At 47.5% G+C, this 21862-nt stretch overlaps 2 protein-coding genes and 1 long non-coding RNA gene across 8 annotated transcripts; 2 read left to right on the top strand and 1 right to left on the bottom strand.

The window, feature by feature from the left end:
- Window positions 1-12: 12 nt before the first annotated feature.
- On the bottom strand, window positions 13-6542 carry LOC142880354 (uncharacterized). Of its 2 annotated transcripts, none has more exons than XM_076014210.1 (3): window positions 5106-5478; window positions 2507-3659; window positions 13-1935 (listed from the first exon to the last, which is right to left on the bottom strand). In XM_076014210.1, exons 2-3 carry the CDS (start codon window positions 3545-3547, stop codon window positions 1645-1647), a joined length of 1332 nt encoding a protein of 443 aa, XP_075870325.1. In that variant the 5' UTR covers window positions 3548-3659; window positions 5106-5478; the 3' UTR covers window positions 13-1644. The 2 variants fall into 2 exon arrangements, with proteins under 2 accessions (XP_075870325.1, XP_075870324.1); XM_076014209.1 differs by lacking the exon at window positions 5106-5478 and adding an exon at window positions 5966-6542 and having other exon boundaries at window positions 14-1935.
- LOC142880359 (uncharacterized) lies at window positions 2601-4121 on the top strand. 3 transcript variants are annotated; one of them, XR_012925424.1, is made up of 3 exons: window positions 2601-2739; window positions 2906-3115; window positions 3738-4121. It is a non-coding gene; the product is annotated as an uncharacterized LOC142880359 (long non-coding RNA). The 3 variants fall into 3 exon arrangements; XR_012925425.1 differs by having other exon boundaries at window positions 2651-2828; XR_012925426.1 differs by having other exon boundaries at window positions 2651-2802.
- Window positions 4745-21565, top strand: LOC142880358 (uncharacterized). Of its 3 annotated transcripts, none has more exons than XM_076014217.1 (6): window positions 4745-4862; window positions 7924-8146; window positions 9410-9745; window positions 19836-19981; window positions 20063-20206; window positions 20830-21565. In XM_076014217.1, the coding sequence occupies exons 3-6, from the start codon at window positions 9621-9623 to the stop codon at window positions 21072-21074; spliced, it is 660 nt and encodes a 219-aa protein (XP_075870332.1). In that variant the 5' UTR covers window positions 4745-4862; window positions 7924-8146; window positions 9410-9620; the 3' UTR covers window positions 21075-21565. The 3 variants fall into 3 exon arrangements, with proteins under 3 accessions (XP_075870332.1, XP_075870330.1, XP_075870331.1); XM_076014215.1 differs by having other exon boundaries at window positions 4746-4862; window positions 9410-9741; window positions 19829-19981; XM_076014216.1 differs by lacking the exon at window positions 7924-8146 and having other exon boundaries at window positions 4757-4862; window positions 9410-9741; window positions 19829-19981.
- Window positions 21566-21862: the final 297 nt, after the last annotated feature.

Genomic DNA, 21862 nt, shown 5'->3' on the forward strand with positions numbered 1-21862 from the left:
TGTTGGTGTTGTTTGTGTGTGTTTATTTTCAGCCTCATCTAACCCCAGAATTGTTGATTGAAGTGGCATCAGAGCAGATTTTTTTTTTTATATTCCAGGGTGAGTAAAAGAAAGAAAAAAAAAACAAACTCCAGCTCAGATATTTTACACATGACACATTTATTGAAGGGTGAGAAAACGCTTTCACAGCTTCAGTGCAGCAGTCTGGACTACAGACTGGATGGAGCACTTGTCAGACTTAAATGCATGAAAAAAATAAGTCACACCTCAGAAGCGACGCTCTGAACGCTGATCACAGGTGCCAGCAAAGCACAAGCATAGAAACAATCACAATGCATTGAAGCAAAGAAACATGCCCACATCATCGCGCCGCTGTCCTTAATTAAAGGAATCGTGCACCCAAAGTTTACATTTCACACAATAGTAGCTGACAACTGTGTCGATGGACGCTCTGCTGATATTTGCATGATCCACACAACCCTTCTGGAGTTTCAGGGAAGTAATAACAATGAGTCCACCAGGACCAATCAATACAGCGGAAGCCTGTAGTAAAACAAAAGAAGAAGAAGAAAAAAAACCAAACATATCCTGCCTCAATTGCTCAATAACGCATCCTGGAGATTGTTAAACAACAAAAACAGTGTCACCTGCTGGCAAGGAGCGGAATTAGCCAAGACGTTGCAAAAGCTCTTTCGAATTTGGCAACTCAGTTCTTGTTTGTTGTTTTAAGATAAGGTCGTCTGAGGTTTCCTGTACATGGCAGCTTCCAGGAGCCAGTAAACAGCTGAGTCTATATTTAGTTTTTTTTTTGTACACAGCCAAAATTGACTTTTCATGCATACAGCCATCTCCCTTTAAGACACTCCAGAAGTCTTGCGCTGATTAGAAAATGTCACCATTACCTCCACCATCACTGATGAGAGTTGTAAACTTCCAGTTTAAGTGAACTCTCCCTTTAATGTCGGGGGCAGTGAGACAGAAAATGAGGAGAAAATGGAGGTAGAAGGAAAAGAAACAGAACAGACATTCTGCCTTTTGCACATTAGAAATCAAGCTGGCGCATCTTTTTTTTCAACCTGCTCTTGAAGTTGTGGATTAGCCTCTGAAAAAACAAAAGAAAACTGTCGTTGACGTTTACAAATCAATCTCGAGTATGGGTTGGATAGAATATTTTGACAGAACATTCAAGCCAAGTTACTGCAGAAAAGAACCTCGGGGTGTTTTTATTATTGTGAAAAGTCTGGGGAGCTGAAAGGAAATAGAAAATGCCTTTATGACTCACTTCAAAAACCAAACAACAAAAAAAGTGTTTGAACCTCAAAATAAGGAAGAGTAAGAAAAATTCACTTTTAGTGAAGCAGCTTCCTGCCACAATGAGATCTTTGATTTCTGATGCTCTTACGAAGTGTTTTCCTGCGAGGCTTAAAACTGCTTCCCCGGAAAACCCGACTGAGGCTGTCGGCACCAGATCCCGCCGCAGGTTTTAGGGGTTGCTGGGAGTTTATCGCATCTTTATTTATTTCAAAATTAACTTTTTAAATTCTGCTAAAGTGACAGACTGAATATCTCAGGAGGTAGAAAGAACAGAGCAGGACCTCAGATATTCCCTCCACTGACCACACTGAGGAGGCCTGGACCCTGACCTCAGGGGGCCGACTGGTGTCTCCTCCTGGTCGTCCTTTTCTGCCTCCCGATTGGCTGCTCCAGTCCCGGGTCAACCGGAGGCTCCTGTTCCTGCGCCGACTTGCGACTTCCCTCCTCGGGTTGGCTCGGCAGTTGCGGGGCGGCGACGGGCGTGAGAGCCAGGCACACGTCCCCCACACTGAGCTGGCGGCACTGCAGGCCGCAGAGACGGGCCGTCCTCTGGGGGCTGCAGGACGACCAGCCGCACCCTTGCACGAAGAACGGGTACTCCACGTAGACGTCCACCAGCTCCTGGAGGAGGAGATCACACAGAGACAGACAGAGAAATTCAGACTTCTCAGACAAACTCCGTCTTCGCTGTTCGAAAAGCTTTTTCTTCCTTGCTGACATCCCTTTTTTTTTTTAAACAGTTACCATATGAAAAATGTGAAATGCAACCTTGCAAAAGCTGCTGCATCGTCGAGGTTTCAGGTCTGAAAGCGCACGCCTCTGTTTTGTCAATCTGTAATTGAAATCTTTAGTTCGCATCATTATAAGGCCGATCAATCAGCTTCTTGCAAACCCCAATGCTGCTGAAGCTGCAGCTGTATTCATTATTTTAAAGAGATGTTTTAAATTCCTTTTCTCGTTGCTAATGTGATAAAAGCACATTATCATTGGAGTTGTTTTTTCATGCAAACATTTCTCGCGCTGAACTAAACAGAACAGAACAGGCATCTGCTCTGAGATCAAAAGCCGTTGCCAGCCGCTGTCGCTACCTTGGTTTTTGCGTGCGTAGGTGCCTGCTTTTATCTCTGCACTTACGCTGAAAACAAAATATTGCCCACATAAAACAGTCCAATCTGTCGCCGTCTCTCATCACCTGCGACTGCTGGTCGTGGAGGAGGACGAGGAGACGGGAGACGGAGGACGAGGCCTGCGCGGTGGCGATGTTCTGCACTGTGCAGCAGCTCAGCCGCAGGTCCGGCAAGGCCAGCGACCCCAGCAGGAAGTCCTCCGTTTGCAGGTGCTCCACCTTCCTCAGCCGCCCGTCCCTGAGCTCGATGAGGGAGCCGGCCACAAAGTGGGGGAGCAGCCAGGGGAAAGGGTTTGGAGGTGAGGAAGAGGAGGATGAGGAGGAGGAGGAGGAGGAGGAGTCCTGCTCTGAGGAAACAGCAGGTGCGGCATCCCTCAATGAGCTCAAGGTGCTTCTCAGCCTTTCACCTCTTGCGCAGGAGCGTCCAGACTGTCTCATAAGCTTTGTGTCGTGCTGCGCTTTCAGGTCCTCGCGTGGAGGAAGATGCGAACTGGGCGACGGGTGACTCGCTCCCACCGCCTTTCTCTCTCGCCTCCTGGCGTACGGCCCTCGGTTCCTGCCGCCGTGCTGCACATTGGTGGAGGAAGTCTCGTCCCTTAGCGTCTTCAGCCGCTCCCAGCTGTAGCCGGCGACCATGCCCTGATAACCCGGGCCGAGCCCGGAGGGTTCTTGCAGGTGAGCCGAGTAGAGCGCGTAGGGCGCAACAGAGAAGCCGGCCTGGTGCTGGAACGAGTGGAAGTCCCACCCGAGCTGCACGGCCGGGCCAGTTTCCCTCCAGTTGAGCAAGCCAGGATGCTGCCTGAAGGTGGAGGAGAAGTGAGGTCTTGACCCGGTGGAGCTCTGGATCCAGGGCTGATGCAGCGCGGGGACCCGCCTCGGCACGGGCTGCAAGGGCGCTGAGTGTTTCAGCCTCACCTCGCCGTGGCTCCTGTGGGGGAAGGGAACCTTGAAGGTGGCGACGTCACAGGGCTGCTTATGCTGATCTTGATGCTGATAGTGATGATGCTGCTGAGGCGGCGGCGAAATGTCTTGTCTTTGGTCTCTCTTCTTCAGCGGCAGGTTGTCCCTGTCTGGGACACTGGTTGGGTTTGTGTGCATGGAGCTCATTGTCACTCTGGCTCACAGTCACTCTGGCTGGTGGCGCATGGCTGGTTGCAGAAGCTGATGATGTGTCTCTTGGGTCAGCCTTGCAGGCGGTTGGGTCGAGCGCATTCACGATCTTAAAAAGCAGAGAAAAATAATTAAAAAAAAACATTAGTGCTCCCAAAGATGCAGCTCTCGTTCTCATTTCCTCCAGGTGAGAAACTGCCCACTGACCAGCCGCGAATGGCTCCATCGCAGCTTCATGCAAAGACTTCCCAACCATCAATTTTCTTCACTGATTGGCCTAAGTTCGATTGACTTCATTTTTTTTTCTTTTTATAAATAAAAGAGTTGCTATGGTAACCCAAACAATGATTCATGCTGAAGAAATGAGTGAGGAGAGGAGGATAATATAAAGGGATAAGGTGATGGGCGGGCACAATCGCAAGGTTCATATAATCCTCTGGTCATGATTTAATGGCGACATTCATGCTTAAGCACAGTGAGCAGACAAAAACGACAGCAGTTGGATGTTACATATGCAACCTGAGGCTGTGGAACAACCACGGTAGCTGCTCTGTGACAACAGAGGTTAAAGTTCTGGTGTTGTGGGAAAATCACTCAACCGATATTTTCTGACAAAAACAACAAAAAAAAACCCCAACTTGTTTGGCCTGTCAGTAAAGTTGGTTTGTTGTTTTCTGTTCTTGTCCCATATTTTAGAAAGTGAGCATGAAAAAACTCAAACTCTATTCTGGGAAACAACCCTTTTGTGATGTCACAATGAGACCAAGATACATCATTCACATCCTCCGTGATGGACTTGTTTCTGTACGTGCCCTTCCAAACGTGGAAGATCCAACCAAGCACCTTTTTTGCAGGAGGCTACAAATTATAATATACCACCAAAAAACAAAAAAACCCAAAAAACATCATTCCACCAATGAAAAAGAAAGAGTGGGGTGAATAAAAAAATAAAGCCTAACTAACCAAGCTGTTTACAGTAAAGAGGCCTTCAGAAGAGGAAATTAACAGTGAATTGAGCCGGACCTGGACGGACTGTGACATTAATAGGCCAGTCGATTTAATAGGCCGATTATAGCAATTAGAGAACAATCAGCAATGTGCAACAAAAAAAGGCAGTTTGAACCCAAATAAATGAAATAAAAAAATGTCTAAAAAAAAAAGAAAAAAATTAATTAAAATACAAACGATTATCCAGTAGAGGGCGCCGACTTCTGTGTCCAACTCCACACTGACCCCACAGCAGCTAAGGTGGCTAACTAGTACAGCAGACCCCTAACCATATGCACCTGCAAAACGGGGGTGTGCCTCAGTGGTAAGTAAGTGTACAACTAGTTTGTGAAATAAACAACGACGCAACTTGTTAACCCCCGTCCAATTTAACCTGCGTGTCCATTAGTCATGACGCGACTCGCTGTTGTCGTTTATGCTTACCTGTCCATGCCACCCGCCCTCCAAAAAAAAAAAAAAAACAAAAAAAACTTTATTTATCATTTGAAAGTTTACAGAAGTGTAGCTCTTCAATTTTAAAATATTATCAAAATTGTAGGTCTTCAACATACAACAGAAGAATCGTACCTGTTGGGCTGATGACGTAGTTTTAGCGTAAGCGTTAGCTTGCTAAACTTTAGCCTCGTTAGTAATGTCATACCACAAATGCAGAGACAAGCTATTCACTTTTTAAAATTAGGATGCGTTGTGCCACTCTGGTTGATACTAATGTCACTCATATTTTCGTGACTGAGAACCCTTCGGCTGCATTTACGGAAGCGCATGTTTAACGTGACGGTTTGGCATAGAAATGCGTCCATGGAGGAAAACAAAGGGAAGTGGATGCCTGTTCGACTTTGCATGATTATTTTATTTCCCAGAGCTGTTTTCATATCTGTTTATTCGGTTCTGGGTTTCTATACAAAAACATGTTATATCTGAATTGTTCATTTGCGGAATTCGCAACAATTCCTGAAATTAAACGAACTTACATAACTCTACATTCAATATCTCGTGTTATTGAAATACATTAACGCCCGTAAAATCTTGATTAAAAGACAAAAAAATAAATAAAATCTAATCAGAATTTTCTTTACACCTCCCCCCAAAAAAGATAAATACATGAATAAATAAAAAGAATCTGTATTTGTGGAATCCAAATGTTATCCAGGTTGTAAAACCTCATGAGGGGATCACTTCACAACAAGTGAAATGATTGTAGCCGCGGTAATGTTTGTTTATGTCCTTTTTAACACCTGAGGATATCGGTTAGCGTGTCTGAAGAGACATCGTCATCACTTCTCAGTGATGTTTCTATCACACAACGGGACTTCCCATCACGATTTCAAAGCTCTTTCCTCTTTGCAAAAGCAAGCAAACATTCACTGCAGAGCAAGGTTTCTTTTTATCCCCCTTCCCTCTACTCACCTGGCCCTCCATGCATCCCGCTGCACACCTGTCTTCACAGGACACGTCCATCCATGTTCCCTAGTCCTCCACACGTGCACGGGCTCAGACACACCTGTCTGGCTGCAGGTGTGCGCCAGGCACACGGGTGATCAGAGGCATCCAGGCGAGCTCTACAGACACGCTCTTGTCTTCTTTTCTTCCTCTCTCTCTCTCTCTCTTGCTATCTCTCGCTCTACCTCCCTCCTACTCGTCTCTCTTTTTTTCTTACATTCTTTACTCCCCCACTCTTCTTAGTCAGTCTGTCGGTCCCGTTAACCTTTCTCAGACACATCTCTGATGCCTCTCCTCTCTGATGCACTCCCTTTGTCTCTCTCCATCAGCGTGCGCAACTCTCACATCTGAACTTGTTCACCCTACCGCTGAGTCGAGCGGTTGTAATCAGCCTCCCTCCTTCCTCCCTCCTTTCTCCCTCTCTCTCTCTCTCTCTCTGCTTGTCGAGTGTATAATTAGAAAGGAGACTGCTGTGCAACTCCTTCGGTGGGTGTACGACTGCCTGATGGCTCTGGCTCTTCGCCCGGTGTGGTGCGGGCGGGCGGGCGGGCGGGCGGGCGGACGGACGGCGGGAGGGAGGGAAGGAAGGAAGGAAGGAAGGATGGAAGGATGGATGGATGGAGTGTCTTTAGGACACGATGAGCCTTAGACACATGCAGTCGACTCTTGGCGTCTGCAGCCTGATTGCACGCAGCTCCCTCTTTGTGCTCTTTCAATTCTTAGCATCAACAGTGAGACGTGGAGGGACGTGTGAAATGCTCCAGGTGGAGTCGGTCTTTGCGAGAGTAGGTGAGCAGTGGCTCTCGACAACCTGTCAGAAGTCGAGATGATAGTTGTGTGAAGAACCTACTGTACTTAAAGGAAAGCAACATTTACAATGCCAATGTTTCCATGTAGTAAGATAAAACAGTTGAAACAGCATGAAGCCTGTGCACTTTACTGTTTTTCACTCGTGTCAGAAGTCCCTGTTTTTGTGGATAGTGAGAAATGTAACTTTGTATGTCTGGTACATGTGGAGAAATTGACAATTGAAACTGAACTGAACTGATCTGATCTGACGTAACCACGGCAGGGTATTTCAACCCCAAGGCCGTAAATCTCTTCCACTCACATCGCTGCACCTTGTGTAACCTGCATGCCCAGCTGTGAGTGCAGAGGCTGAGCCTAAAGGTCCCACATCGTGGAAAACTTCACTCTCCTATTATGTGCGTGTGTGGAAGGACAAGTACATTGTTGCAATCAGCCCTTGGTCATGTAAATAAGGCACTAATATCTAGATGCCAGGTTTGTGGCAACAGACACAACCAGATGTTGAGACCGCCTTCAACTCACGTGAATGGTCCAGCAGTTTTAGCAGGAGGTTGACAGGCCACGCCCAGTTGTTACATTTGTTCTGTGTCCCTTTTGACGTTGTTTAAATTCCCTCACTTCCTGTTTACGTTTCCTCTGTGTGTGTGCGATTGTTCGTTGTCGCCAGCCATGTCTCGTTCTCTCCTCCTGGGTATTTATGCCTCTCTCGCCCACTGTGTCTGCATCACTCATGAGTCGCTTCCTGATGTTGGTGTCTCCTGTTTGATTTGTTGATGTTGTTCCCAAGGCGATTTGTGTGTTTCGGTGCTTTTTGCCTGACACTCCTGCCCACTGCCTTCTTTGTGCAGCAGTCCCAGTTTGTCTGAACCTGATTGAAACTAAAACCTGGCGGTTCAGCAGGAAGCTGCAACCTCTGGGCTAAAAAACGTTCTCTGTTTGGTTTTGAGAGTTGTGCGAGGCTTCTATACTTTTTAGCTGCACAATATATATTGCGGCTGAGTGAGTGCTTTCCCCAGTTAAAAAAAACATGATGATAATTCATATCCATAATGATATTGAACACACTGTAATATTTATCACCAGTGCCCTTTTAAATCACTTCCTGCTTTTCTCAGCTCATCTCCAGGCGTGGGCTGCAGACACTCTGTCCTCAGCCGACACGCTGCATGGCTGCTTTTGTACGCAGGGGGTCAAAGGTCAGCGTTGACGCATCAAAGCCGCCAATATGCGGAGGGGGCGAGAGAAGACGGTGGGCCCTTCTCCTCGCCCACCTCGGCTCAGTGTGTGCGAGAATGACCTCCTATAGAAAGACAGCGAGTGGCGGGCAGCCTCTGCACGGCGAGCAGCCCTGCAGGTCTCAGCTCTCGCTTGTTGCCTCTGCAGGTTTAAAGTCCTTCTCTCAGCCTCACGGAGGCTGACGCGGCCTTTACACCAAGGTGAAGAGGATCTCTCACTTTGAGTCACGCCAGGCTTCTCCTGCCCACTCCTCCTCTCTGTCTCCGTGCCTCTACGCATCTTGTCTGTGGCGCCGCTTTGATGCAACCGGGGCGCAGACGTGGAGGGTTTGCGTCGAGCTCCTTTTGCCCACAAGTAGAACATTCAGGCTCAACCACCAAAACCGCTGACATTTCGCTCAGAGCGTGTTTTTATTGATAGAGACCGCTGTCACTCCCACCACTTCCCATCTGCTGAGTTGCAGCCGGTTGTTTCATTTTTTTTTTTTTTTTGCTTTAATCTTCAAATCTGTTTCTTTTTTTCCTAATTTGCATGTTTTCACTGCAGTTTGTAGTGCAGGAGCAGTGTTTTTGAAATGCCTATATTGGAATGCAGCTTTGTTCAGCTTTCGCCCTGCTGCATCTTACCAGCTCTGACCACTAGAGGGTGTCTTGGTCTCACAATTTTTAGTCACTCTGTGAATCATGTTTTGAGAAAACAAAGTGTTCAAGTCTTTTTTAACAGACAGAAGAAGCTTCGTTGGAGTCAGTTATAGAAGATGAGATCCAGGAAAACTCAAACATCATACAAAACATTTTAAAAAATTTGAAAATGCAAATAATAGCTTATTTATTCGTATGTTCTTTTCATATTTCCTCCAACCCCTCAGCCATATGTGGAAAGTCTAACAGGAGGTTGTAAACAGAGAGTTAAATAAGTTATGTTTTCTGGAGGATGTGTAGATCTTCCTTGGATTTTACAGTGCTCCAGAGGGAAAAAAATAACCATCTAAAAATGGGTATTGTACAGTCTCTTAACACAGAGAACTCAATGTTATGGTTTTAAAGACAATTTTAAATGATTCTGCAGGCACGCAGGTCTTTAAGTTTGACATGACAAGCAAAGGACATCAAGTTATGTAAAAATCAACAAGGCCGCTGCTTTAAAGGGACGTTTAATGTTGTTCCTGCTGTGTGTGTTGACATCACGTGACTCCAGTAGATGACACAGAGGGGAGAGGACAGAGATGGGAGGGAGGGGAGGAGGATGCAGGGTGGGGAGGTGGGCGCTGGTGTATTAGGACCGAAATAACAAAGGCATGTGTCTGTGTCTCCTCTGTGTTTTCCGCTCCGTTAGATAAAATCCCTCCTTTCCTGCTCTTCCCAGAACCCTCCTGGCTCCCGGCCCCTCCCACCTCCCGCCTCATTGGTCAAGCGGCCGGCTCGTCGCAAACACAAACTGCTTTCTCCCCTCAGCTGGGCGGCTCAGCGGACTCTCTGCTGAGAGGAGGGGGAGGAGGAGGAGGAGGAGGAGGGGGTGTGTGTGGTTGCAGCGGCGCTCTGCATCAAGTCACTTCTCTGGCAGTGGAGGTCAGGAGATGATCTGCAGCGTCTCCGCTGGACTCTCACAGGGCTCCTCGTCTCCGCTCGTCTCCGCTCGTCTCCCCGCCGCCAGCATGAGCTCCTCGTCGGCAAACCTTCACAACAAACGGCTGCCCTGTAAGTCACTTTCTCTCATTCAAAGTTGTCTTTTCCGTTAAAGCTGATGTCCCTTTAAAAGTATCAGCCAAAGTAGCGGCTCCGCTTGTGCAGGTCTTATTTTTAGGATGGAGAAAATTAGTTTCCTTTTTGGGTCGTGAGAAGTTCTTGGAAGACATGCACAGGAAGCTTTTAAGAGTAAAAAATGATTTAGCCACCTTACATTCAAAATGTGTTTCCTTAAACTCTTTCCTACATGAAAAACTACAGGAAGACTGAATGACATCTCATAAACATCAAGTTTATGAGATGTCAGGAGAAAGCAGGATTAAATGTTACGTGCACCGACTGACTTTGCACATCCTCGGAGCATCAACCGGGTCATGTGTCAGTGTGCTTTGTGTGTCAGACACAGGACGGTAGCCGGTGTTAACAGCTCAGCGTGTTAAATAACTGCTGTTGTGTTTTGAAGCCGCCTGAAGTGAAAAGTTAAAAGTGCCGCGACGGCTTCCAGTAAGGAAAAAAAAAAGAACAACCTCAGACAGGAATGTTGAATCATCACCCTGAGTAATGCTCACTAATACCAAGTGGATAGGTCACACGCATCCTGCAGGAACACACACACACACAGGCAGGCAAGTCAGTGGATTAGGGCTCCAGCAGACAAAGATCTCTTAACTTCTAATGGGATTGTGGCTGCAGGTCAGCTCACAGGGTGACCTCGGAAGTGTCCAGTTCCGTTGACACACCGACCCAGACAGGCCCCCCCCTTGTTGACCTGAGACTGAATGATTGGATGCAGCCCAGAGGCCGATCCTGCAGAGCTGCGGAGGAGACGCTCTGACAGCGTCGCTGATCCTCACAGCACGGCTGCTCCGTCATGTTTGGAATATCCCGGGAATGTGGCGCGGAATGAAGCGCCGACTGACTGCGGCGGCGGGTGGCGGGTGGAGTGTGTGTGTGTGTGTGTGTGTGTGTGTGTGTGTGTGTGTGTGTGTGTGTGTGTGCGTGTGCGTGCGGGGTGGGAACTTTCTGCTGGCTGTGAATTCTTGGCCTGATCTCCTTGGACGTGACCCAGATAGCACCGAGGAGTGGATTCTGTTTGATGAGCAGTTTAGAGCGCGGTGCAAAATCAATGCCTTGCGCTGCATGTAACCTTGATCGATCTTCTTCTGAGTAATTAATTCATGTTTCTCATTATCACACTGCACAGTAACATTGAGGGAGAAACATGGGATATCGGGAAAATTCAACGTGACACTAAAACATGGGTGTTTTCAGCTTCGCTACCCCGACAAGTGATAAAACAATATCAATCAATCAATCAATCAATCAATCAGATGAAAATGAACGCACTGTTTTGTCTTTTTTTTTGGTTATAATCGTGTTTCAAATGCAACACAATAAATGCTGTTGAAAATCACCAGAACTGCAATTTTCAAACATGCAGGCTTAACAGACTTAATATTTTTTGACCGCAGTAAATTTTTCTTGTTGTTATTGTTTTTATTTACCTTTGTTTACCCAGGAACTCCCACTGATATTATAAAGAGATCTAGCCATGGTTGCAGTCGTACAAGATCAAGAGAAACATAAAATAGATCCACGATATAGAAATAATCGATGAACAGTGAAACAGTGAAACACTAAGAGACTGACAGCTCTTCAGGAGCAGCAGTATTCTGACTTCACTGCATTCTTTATGATTCTTTATGAGTCATTAATGGACATCAGTGTTTGTAGATTCACCACAGTCAGGTGTCACCACAGTCAATCTTCGTCTTAGAAACTCACTTTAAGCTCACAGTTTGGTCTCTGCCATCTCCATCACCTGTGTTTGAGCTGAACAGGACTCAAAATGAGGTTAACCAGCATATTAAAGTTTGATAAGAAACCTCACGAAGGGCACGAGGACCGTGGTTGCTGTTAAACCACCAGATGAAGCCTTGTGACACGGCAGCGCTCCTAAATTAACAGTCTGCTTGCGTGTTTTCAACAAGCAGCCTTACTGTATATGGACGGATGAAAGATGTTCTCATGGACTCGACTGGCCCTCGGGGGGGGGGGAGCCGACCAGCTCATTAGACAAATCCATCCACTGGCTGCTCGCCATAGAGACTAAGGGAGTGTTTACAAGTCTAAAGACAGCAGCAATTGATCCCAACTCTCTGTGTCAACCACACGATCCATCTTCACCTCCTTTTGAATTTGGAACTTGTCCACTGAGAAACTCGGTATTTCTGAAGAAACGTGATTGCCCGAAAGGAATGTTAGTTTATTAGCCAACTATGTGATTTGAACTGTGGTCATGTAGAGAAACTCAGCCCTGCTGTTGGTGTTTCGACCCATTTGATGTTCTTAGGAATTTTAGCAGTGAGGGCGAAAGAAGGACGTCTCAAAATATGAGGGTAATGCGGGAACAAATTCTCACTTGAGTCGAGTTTTCCTAAAATCGGGGGAAAGAAAGAGCAAACACTACCCAACCACTGGAGGAGTCCGCCAGCGCACGAGAAGAAAAAGAAAAGTTGAAAGTTGAGGACACAAAACTGTATTAAAAACTGTTTATTTTGCTCTGAGACTTGTGGAGAGGAGGTGGAGTAAAAAAGGGAGAAATCAAACAATTTCACTGAACAGCCAAAATCCAATGACTGCGACGTCGGAATAATCTCTCTGGCTCGGAAGATGAAACCATGTTTAGTCTGCTGGCAGCCCGTGCAACATCTGCAGGCCCCAGTAATCTGGCATCAAACAAACTGCAGGAGAATGTGCACAGGAAGGAAGGAAGGAAGCTTTAAACCATCCAGCAAAACTCAGCGTGGAGATGCAGGAGGAGGCGGAGGAGGGACGGAGTGAAGGAGTGAATGTGGACGACGATCGAAGGGATTTTTCTTTCGCTTTATCTCGCGACTGAAAGGCAACTGAAGTTAATTATTCTAGGGTTAATGTAATCCTCCGTCGGGGGTTTAATATGATAAAAAACTGATGGGATTTCCCAGAGGTCGCCTGCATTCTGTCGACCCACCGGTCCAGATTAATCACCGGTGACAGGAGTCCCGTAGCTCACAGATTATTGGCCGACGGGATTGTTTTCAGCGGGCCGAGGCGATTAGTTGAGTCTCTGGATTCGTTCAGCGCGGCGTCGCTCGTGACGGATGCAGGGCTTTAAAGGAGGGCAGTGGGACGAGTCGTTGACCCACAAACAGTCAGTGTCATTGTCAGCGCGAGAGTGTGTAATCTGGGCCGAGGAGGGTCCGGGAAGCAAGAGGGTTAACACTGGTGTCATTGTCGGGCCCGACGGTGCTGGACACTGCGTCGTCCCCGCCAGAAAAACAAAGGCTGATCAAGTATGCAGATGAAAACACACACACACACACACACACACACACACACACACACACACACACACACACACACACACAGAAAGAGACATCAGTCCGACCTGCTGCTGCATAAATAATTCATTGTCCTTGCAACAAGACCTGTGCAGACGACGGCTTTAGCCGAGAGGAAAAAAAACAGCCAAAGAGACCAAAAATACGAGTGAGACTGTCGTCCCTGCCGTTCCTGTCCACTCCGCTCCACTTGATTTTGAAGCTTCTGCTCAGACGACCAAGGAAGGGAGAGGTGGCTCGTGCACGGAAAGTGCCAAAGAAACGAGAACGAAAAAAAAAACAAATCCAGTGAGGTAACTGAGCCGTGACCACACGGGAACACATGGGGAGCAACCAAGATGCATCTGGGCTGCAGCACGAGCCGTCACCGCAGGGCGGGGACAAAAAAAAAAAAAATCGATATCGCTCTGAGCAGTGCGGCTGCAAAGAAGAAGAAAACTCAAGTTTGGTTAAGTTTGTGTCATGCGGCAGGTAACCTGGCACCTTAATGCTCGAGTTTGTCTCATGGATCCATCTAATGGATGAGGGATGAGCGAGACGCCTCAATCAAAATCCCAGCGATTGGCAGCTGTCCAAGTTTTTGGAACTAACAAATCCTCAAAGTTGTTGGAGTAGAGCGTTGTGTGTTTGTGCTTAGTCGTATAAATACGAGCGAAATGGACGCTAACCAAACTGGCCAAATGTGACGAGAAATGCAAGTGAGAAGGTTGCTGCAAGAAGCAGGAAGGAGCAGGTTGCTTGATAGAAACTGAATTGGATGCACTCAAGAAACTCAGTCAACAGGTCTGGAAGGATTCAGCTGAGTTGAGAGAGACCAAAAATAAGGTTTAAAAGCCTTGAAAAAGACAAAACCCAAGTATAAAGCAACAAGTCCGAGGCTTGGGTCTGATCACAGCCTTGACTTTTGCATTCAAGGGGTCGTCGAAGCTCCGTTTCCTCGTCTACTTCACTCTGTCGTCGGACTAAGAGAAAATCTTTGGCCCGCCTCCAGGCGGCGCCTCCTGCCATTCGTCACCGCCAGCGACACGCTGATAATTACTGCGAGGGCCCCGAGCGGAGAGAGGCGGCGTCGCTAATGAGCGGCTGTCGACTGTTAACAGCTGGAGGCTGCGGAAGAAGCTCTCTGCGAAAATAACAGGACTTCCTCTGGAGCTGATGGCTGAGCCCAGCGCAGGATCCCGTTTCCTCTGTGCCTGCTCTGTCTTCGCAGACCAACTTCGTGCTCTCCTCCTCCTCCCCACCTCCTTCTCCAACTCCTCCTCCTCCTCCTCACCAGGAAACAAGTCTTCCTGTCCCTCCCGACCGCTCCTCTGGCTGCAGCTGCTGCCTGGTTTCTTCTGCACCCCCCCCCCTCCCTTCCTCCTCCTCCTCCTCCTCCTCTTATTATCCCTCTGCCTCAAGTTTGGAACCGGCCATGTGAAATAAAATCCACCCCCTCCTGACAAAATGTGTCTGGCGGGAAGGGCAGACGGTTTATTCATGGAGGTCTCAGACAGAAGGGAGTGCAGGTCCGACAGCAGCTGGGGAACAAATATTTTACTACACCGTCTGCGAGAGACAGAGCGTGTCTCTTGAGTAACAGTCTGTTCTATTTTGTTCCATTCTTTTCTCATTCATCTATCCACCTCGTCCCCAGACCTACGTGATTTTACCTCCATAAGAATTTGCTTGTCAGTGTCACTGCGATATGAAGTCACAGCACTGTCAAGCTCTCGTTCTCTTATGCAAATCACGACATTTATGCAGCGTCTTTTGCATAAATCTCCAGATAAAAGCCTCGGGGGTCGAGGTACACGCAACTTTTTTGTCGTCAAGGAATTCTTTCGCAGCAGATGTAATCCAGTTTTACTGATTTTCATCTGAAGATTGCTGTTGCACGGCACCATAGCGCTCCCTGTCCGTTGTCACTGTGCATTTATGTTTCTGCAAGACTGCACTGGCCTGAACCTCAAGCATTGCGTAATGCTTTTACTTCCATATGTTGCTATTTATTTCCAGTTGTGTGGTTGCTATGGGGGAAGTTTATCACCGTCCATTCAGACATCCGCTGGACATACGTCTGCTGTGGATAACAGAAAAAACACTTCTCGTAGATAAAAAACTTTGGTTCCGACTCAAACTCAAAAGCAGTGGAAGGAAGCAGCGATTGTTCTTTGCTGTTTCGCCTTTGCTCTGCTTCTCTGACCGACAAGTGTTTCAGCAACTGCGTCACCCAGAGAGCAATCGTTTCTCTCTGGCCTGACCCTCCTTTCCACCAGGGAGTCCCGGCTCACACTTTCCTCGCCGATGCCGATGGCAGCTTGTCTCTCCTCAACTGGCCTCCGGATCAGTGCGGTGCCTGGTTGTCGGCCGGTGTCTCTCAACCAGCACTTTTTCAAACGAGGTTGATGACAGGCCAACTCAAAAGTGAGACTCAGTTCTTTGTGCGTCGTGGCTACAAAAGTGATTCATGTGAAAAAGATGGCAAAAAAAATCTGAAAGGTTCTGAGTGTGGTAGTGTAGCGATTACGTATTTGATTTGCGACAGCTGCGTCTGAAGACGGTTTCACTCGACCTCAAATTGTTCTTCATCTGAACATCTTGAGTGTCGTTTGCCCAAATTTAGGTCACAAAACAAAAACAGAAACAAAAATAAACTCTCTGGATGTCAAAAAAATCTAACACATTTAGCCCCCTGTTTACGGCGACCCGTAGAAACACAGGATTTTGAGTAGATCTAGTAGATCCATCTATCACTGTCATCTAGGGTTAATGGAAACACAGCTAATCTGTCTGTCTGAAGCACCTATTTCAGTGGTGACATCTTGAGCTTCTTAAATGCCATTCTGCCCCAAATTCAGACGCTGACGCTAGACTTCACCCTCCACCGCACCCTGAGTGACTTCCTGTAAATGTCATGGTGTCCACAGAGTGCTGGCCCATCCCGTTCCCCTACATCCCTGCCTTTGTCCATCACTGAATGGCCCTTTTCTCTCCTTCTCGCTGCCCTCACGAGCGCAGGATCCGGGTTCGTCGGCAGTGTGAGAGTGGAAGAACGCACACACATCCGCCGTGCCGCTGTCTCGGGCCGCCCTGCGTGTCCAGCTGCTCTTGAGCTTTGTGATCTCTGACCCTTTTTTTTTTCTTTCCTGAAGTCCCCGAGCACTCGCAGAGGGCTTGAAAACCCAAAACGGGCCAGAGACAAGTGGGCAGAGAGACAGAATGTAGAAAAGATAGCAGGAAGAGACGGATATGAGGAAGGACTGATGATATAAATAGAAGCAGGAGAGAATAGAAGAGGAAAATGCTAATTAAAGGACGGGGAAGGAGAGGACAGGGCAAAAAAGGAGCAGTGTGGCAGAGAGAGAAGAGACTAAAAACAAAACTGACTGCTGGCAAATGTGCAAACCGAGACAACGGTGTTTTCACACAGCAGCTGGATTGGTCAAAGTTCAACTCTGAATTTTAGCTCATCTGTCTTGCAGGCATCCAGTAAACGATGCTGTTAATTTCCATCCCATCTTTTCCATTGATTCCATAAGCGGTTGGCTTCCGTCACAGACGAGGAACCAAAAGATTCATTTGTGACGACTGCATGAGATGACGACTCCAAGCTGCTCAGGAAGGAAAAAAACAGAAGAAGACCAGGATGAAGAAGCTTCTGCAAGTTGTTAGTTGCAATACATTAAGCCCGGATGCTGCTGCAATGAGACCATGAACACAGCACCAAAGGCTTTTCTGGGTGGACAACTTTATTATTATATTTTGAAGATATTGACACTGCAGTCAATAACAGGAAAATGAAGCTTTGAGTTGGTAGAACACGTTACTGGCGGCCCTTGAATGTGACAATCAGAAGTTTGCTTCTCCTCTTCAAAAGTTCTCTGCCGGCTCTTTACCACGTGGCCACCTGAGACAACCTGTACCAAGCTGGGCAAACCTCCAGTCAGTCCTCGTTTGCTGCCGTGACCGCAAGGAGATGTGATCTCACGGCGACCCGAGATCCGCACCCCCCCATGTGAGCGGTTACGCTAATCAGAGGTCACTGCGTTCCGTGCGACCGGAGAAGACCCATTGATCCGTCAGGATCGATGCGAGGATATACATCTGTAGCTAACCTTTGCTCACCGCGGGTCTCCAACCCTGGGTGGAAACAGTCAATGGCGCAATCAATGGCTGTTTAACTAAGTGGGGAAGGAAAAACTTGGGGATAAGCAGTTTGCTTGAGCCATTGCGCCTCCATGGATTGGGGGCGGTTGCAACACGGTCAAAAAAAGTCACTCACTCGTGACAACGTGACAAATGTGCTCCGTCCTCGGGCTGGTCTTAATGAACAAGAGGCTCTTTTCATACTGACGTGAGCGGCCGGCGTCCTGCTTCGTCAGCGTCAGATCGTTGCTTTTTCTGGGAATGTTTCAATCTCCCCGACCACGTCCCTGCACTAAAACCAAATCCCTCGAACAGAGGACTGCTGCAAAACCGCTACCTTATTGTCGCGTGCACACTCTGGGATTTATTCTTTCATTCTTTGACGGCTTTCCCGTCAAATGCAGCAGCGACAGCAGCTTTCACGGTGCTGCGTCAGTGAGTCCTTTATGGTGCCCCTCCGTGATGTCAGTCTTGTCTATATCCAGGCAGCCCTCGGTGCAACTACATTATTTATGGCCACGCAGAAGCGTCTATGCAGGGACAGGCAGGCACAGGTCAGCGCTTCAGTGTAAACATGCCAGTGCACGTGCAGCCGTCTTGAAGGCCATGCCGTTGTCTGATGCGCTGCTTCGACCCTGAACTACGTCTCCCAGAATGCACGACAGTACACAAAAGAGGACGATCGCTGCATGCCTGCCTCCTGAACCCTCCTGAACTTCATCAGGACGGATTGATTCGGCTTTATTTACCTAATAAATAATAACAGAACTACCTGCTTGTGCATTTTTACCTCTATGCAAATACATGTACAATGTTGATATTTTGGCTAAATGACATAGACAGCTGCTTTACAATAGATTAAGGTGTCAGTACACTGATGCTGCCCTTTGACACCATGGTGCTGACGTGGCTGTCGGTGATCTTTGACTTTGACACTGCACCTCTATAACAGATGTCTTGGCTGAGTTTGCGCAGAGGTGAAGACAAAAATGAAGTGAAGAATCAGAATGAAAAAGAACCTTGTTCTTCTACTTAAAAACAACATTTACAAAACAAGAAAGGTGGCGATTGATCATCTGATTGATTATCAGTGACAGTCAAGTGAAAAGATGAGGATGGTGATGGTTCTGCTGTGAGTGGTGAACAGCTGCAGATCTTTGTGCCCTGCTCAGTCTGTCAGCGGCTGCAGCTGCGGGACTTTGACTCGTCCTCTTACTCCCTGCAACACCGGCAGGCAGGACGTCAGGCGGGGGCGCCGCAGAGCCGCAGTGACAGGTGCCCTACCAGACTGGACGCTCGGCGAAGGGACAGCTGTGCCGACGCAGCAGCCTGGAGGTGTTCCACCTGTTGCTTTGCACTTACATTTTATTTTATTTTTTTCTTGGAGACGAAGTCGCCTGCGGCGTTTGCAAGCGACATCAACGGATGAAGCTGTGCGTTTTCTGCATCTCTGGGTTTTCTCCCCGATGAATGTGTGTCGGAGTGCAAAGCGCCTTTCATACATTTAAAGGCCAATACTTTCCACTCAACCAAGACATCTAGTTCCCAGTGAAAATGAATAATATGGCTTCTTGAGTTCCAGCTACAGAGTTAGCGGCTACCTTAGCTCTGTACGTCTGACTGTCTGTATGTTTGTCTACTAAATATTTAAACCAAGGGGTCGGCAGGTTCTCCTTCTGTCGGTGTGCCAAGTCAGGCTGCAAGCTTAAAATATCTGTCTCTCATACATGAATCTGTATATTTAATCCGCTTCTGCGTCTTTCCGCTTCAGAAATGCCGCTTCAGAAGTCAGTTTCTCTCTGTGTCCTTGTGTGTGCGCACACACACACACACACACACACACACACACACACACACACACACACACACACGCACGCACACACACACAATAACATTTCCCACCTTCCCTTCAAAGTGATGCGGTTTAGCTCTTACACTGGATTTACACTCTGCAGATGCTGGCTGTGCAAGAGATCACGCGGTGTCTCAAATGAGATTAACATCATTAAGGACGCAGGAACAGTGTGTATCGCAACTGATTTGTGCAGTTGCACGGTGTGGACGTCGTGTTTAATGAGATTTTGGGTAAGCGGCTTGTGAGCGGGACGAACCGAAGTCCACAAAAAGAGAGGAAGTCCACTTCCTGGTTGATTTTTGTTTTTGATGTTTAGCTTTCAATAAAATATTGTCATAGTAGTGTTGTGCCTTCAGTGTTAAATACAATACAGCAGTATTTTTCTTGTTGGATATTTCACTGACACTTCCCACCAGGTCGTGACCACAGAAAGTGCAGCAGAAAGATAAAACCTAGAGTTTTAGTGGAGGGTTGTAAACAGAGGGCTAAACATGATGTTTATTTGGGAACTCTGTAGGTTTTAGTTTTTTTGAGACCTGAATTAAAAAAATCTAAAAGTATATCAAAGATCATAAATGAATGAAATCTGCTGCTTCACACTTATTTTTCTTCTAATTGTAGCTCAATGCCTCCCCCTTCTGGCCAACAACCCAAACAGTAAATTCCACTCTCACAGTTTAGACGTTAGACCGGCTGTATTAACCCTCTGGCTCCCTCTTGTGGTGACCTCCAGCGGAGAGCGAGCGCGGCCAGAGGCTTCCAGACATGGATGTGGCCCAGCAGCTGAAACTGAGGGAGAGGCAGCGCTTCTTCGAGGAGGTCTTCCAGCACGACGTGGACGTCTACCTGTCCTCGGCGCACCTCTGTATCCGAGACTACAAGAGACGTGAGTAGTTTGGCTTCTTGGTTGGTTTGTTTTAGCTTCAGTTTCGCTCCATTGCCTGTCTTTTACTCTTCCCCTCCGCAGCTACAATCGGCAGCATCTCGTCCATGGAGGTGAACGTGGACTTGCTGGACCAGATGGAGCTGGTGGACGTCTCGGATCAGGAGACGCTGGACGTCTTCTTCAGCTCCGGAGGCGAGGATGGTTTGCTGGCCTCGCCGCTGCCAGGTATGAGGTAGCAGATGCCGTACAGGCGGGCAGATCTCTCTCAGGCTGACATGGAGGCGCTGATTCATGCTTTCATCTCCTGTCGTTGAGACTATTGCAGTGCTCTGCTCTCTGGTCTTCCCAAAAATATCTAGAACTTACAGCTACTGCAGCACTCAGCCGCACGTGTGCTGACGAGGACCAGAGGGCGGGAGCACATTACACCGGTTTTACAGTCGCTGCGTTGGCTCCTCGTGTGTTTCAGGATCGATTTTAAGGTGCTTTTATTAGTTTTCAAGTGTCTCAATGGTCTCGGGCCGTCTTACTTATCTGACCTGCTTCTGGCATATCAGCCCTCGCAGATCCTGAGGCCCTCTGGCAACGGCCTTTTAGCTGTTCCAAATGTCCGGACCAAACATGTTGTATTTCAGCACTTTTCAGTTGCATCGATAATGTGTAGGTGTGTGAAGTATGCGTGACTCTGGGTATGTGGTTGGTGGAGGGAGAGTTATCTGTGAAGCACTTCAAAATGCATTATGGAAAGTGCTATTTGAATAAATAAAGTTTTGATTGATTGATTGATTGATTGATTGTCATCATGTCTGACCACTACCGCCACCTGTCTGTCTGCCCGACCACTGCAGTCCCAGGCCACAAACACCACGAGGAAGCAGTCGGTCACGGACTCTTCCGCCACGTCCTGGAGGGAGGGAGGGAGGCCAAGTCCCGCGTCTCCTCCACGTCCTCCAGCTGGTCCTGCGACAGCCAGAGCGCCGCCCCCTGCGGGGAAGACGACCCGCCCGAGGAGGGAGCTCGCACCGGCACGATGAAGCGACGCGCTGTCGCCCCGGAGACTCCGAAGAGCCACACGCCGTCGTCGACTTCCTAGGGACGCGTCCAGCCCCGACCTTTGACCCTCACCTGCGGCAAAGCGGGCGACGCCACAGCTGGAAGAAAGGACTTTTTTTTTCACTCTGATGCAAGCGACTGAAAACGAGCCGCTCGGCCGCCTCCTGCTTTCACCGCTGTCACGCTTTCAGTTTGATCTATGATGTTTGTTCAGTCCCGAGTGTGTTTTTCCAGAAGGTGTGGAGCATCACGTGTAGATACAGAGATTTCCTTGTAATTCTCACCGTGTCAAAAGTCCTGTTTTGGCATGTCACGAAGGACCCAATTTTTTTTAACCGCCCTTGTGCCCTATTGTCTCTGACATGGGATGATTTGTTGTAACTAACTCTACCTTGAACAATGGTTTAAAACAAAGACTAGCTCGTACATGTGAAGCTGAAGGCTTCCGCTCGACTGTAATCAAAGGTAACCTCTGCTCTCTCTTTTATTTTTTAGCACTAATTTGAAATAAAATCACAAATTTTCTTCTCACACCAGACGTGAAATATTTTTTTTCTGAAAATGACTGAAGAGTTTCAGTTGTCGACACAAAAAAAATGATATTTCTTTAAGTGAAAGTAAGAAAATAAGATGGTATGTCGTACACCAAAACAGTAGCCTGGCGTAGAAACCATTCACCATATTGTTTGTATTAATAAAACCACGCAAGCCATGTTGTTGGCAAAAATAAAAGAAATACATATAAATGGCTACAATTCTCAAAGTGTTGCCCAGAGTAAATTATTAATCAATGAATAAAAAATAAATAAAAACATGAATTTAAAAAAA

This window comes from Nelusetta ayraudi, unplaced genomic scaffold (genome assembly GCF_046127955.1).
Source record: "Nelusetta ayraudi isolate G7.1 ecotype Tasmania unplaced genomic scaffold, CSIRO-AGI_Nayr_v1 ptg000168l, whole genome shotgun sequence".
Lineage (NCBI taxonomy): Eukaryota > Metazoa > Chordata > Actinopteri > Tetraodontiformes > Monacanthidae > Nelusetta > Nelusetta ayraudi.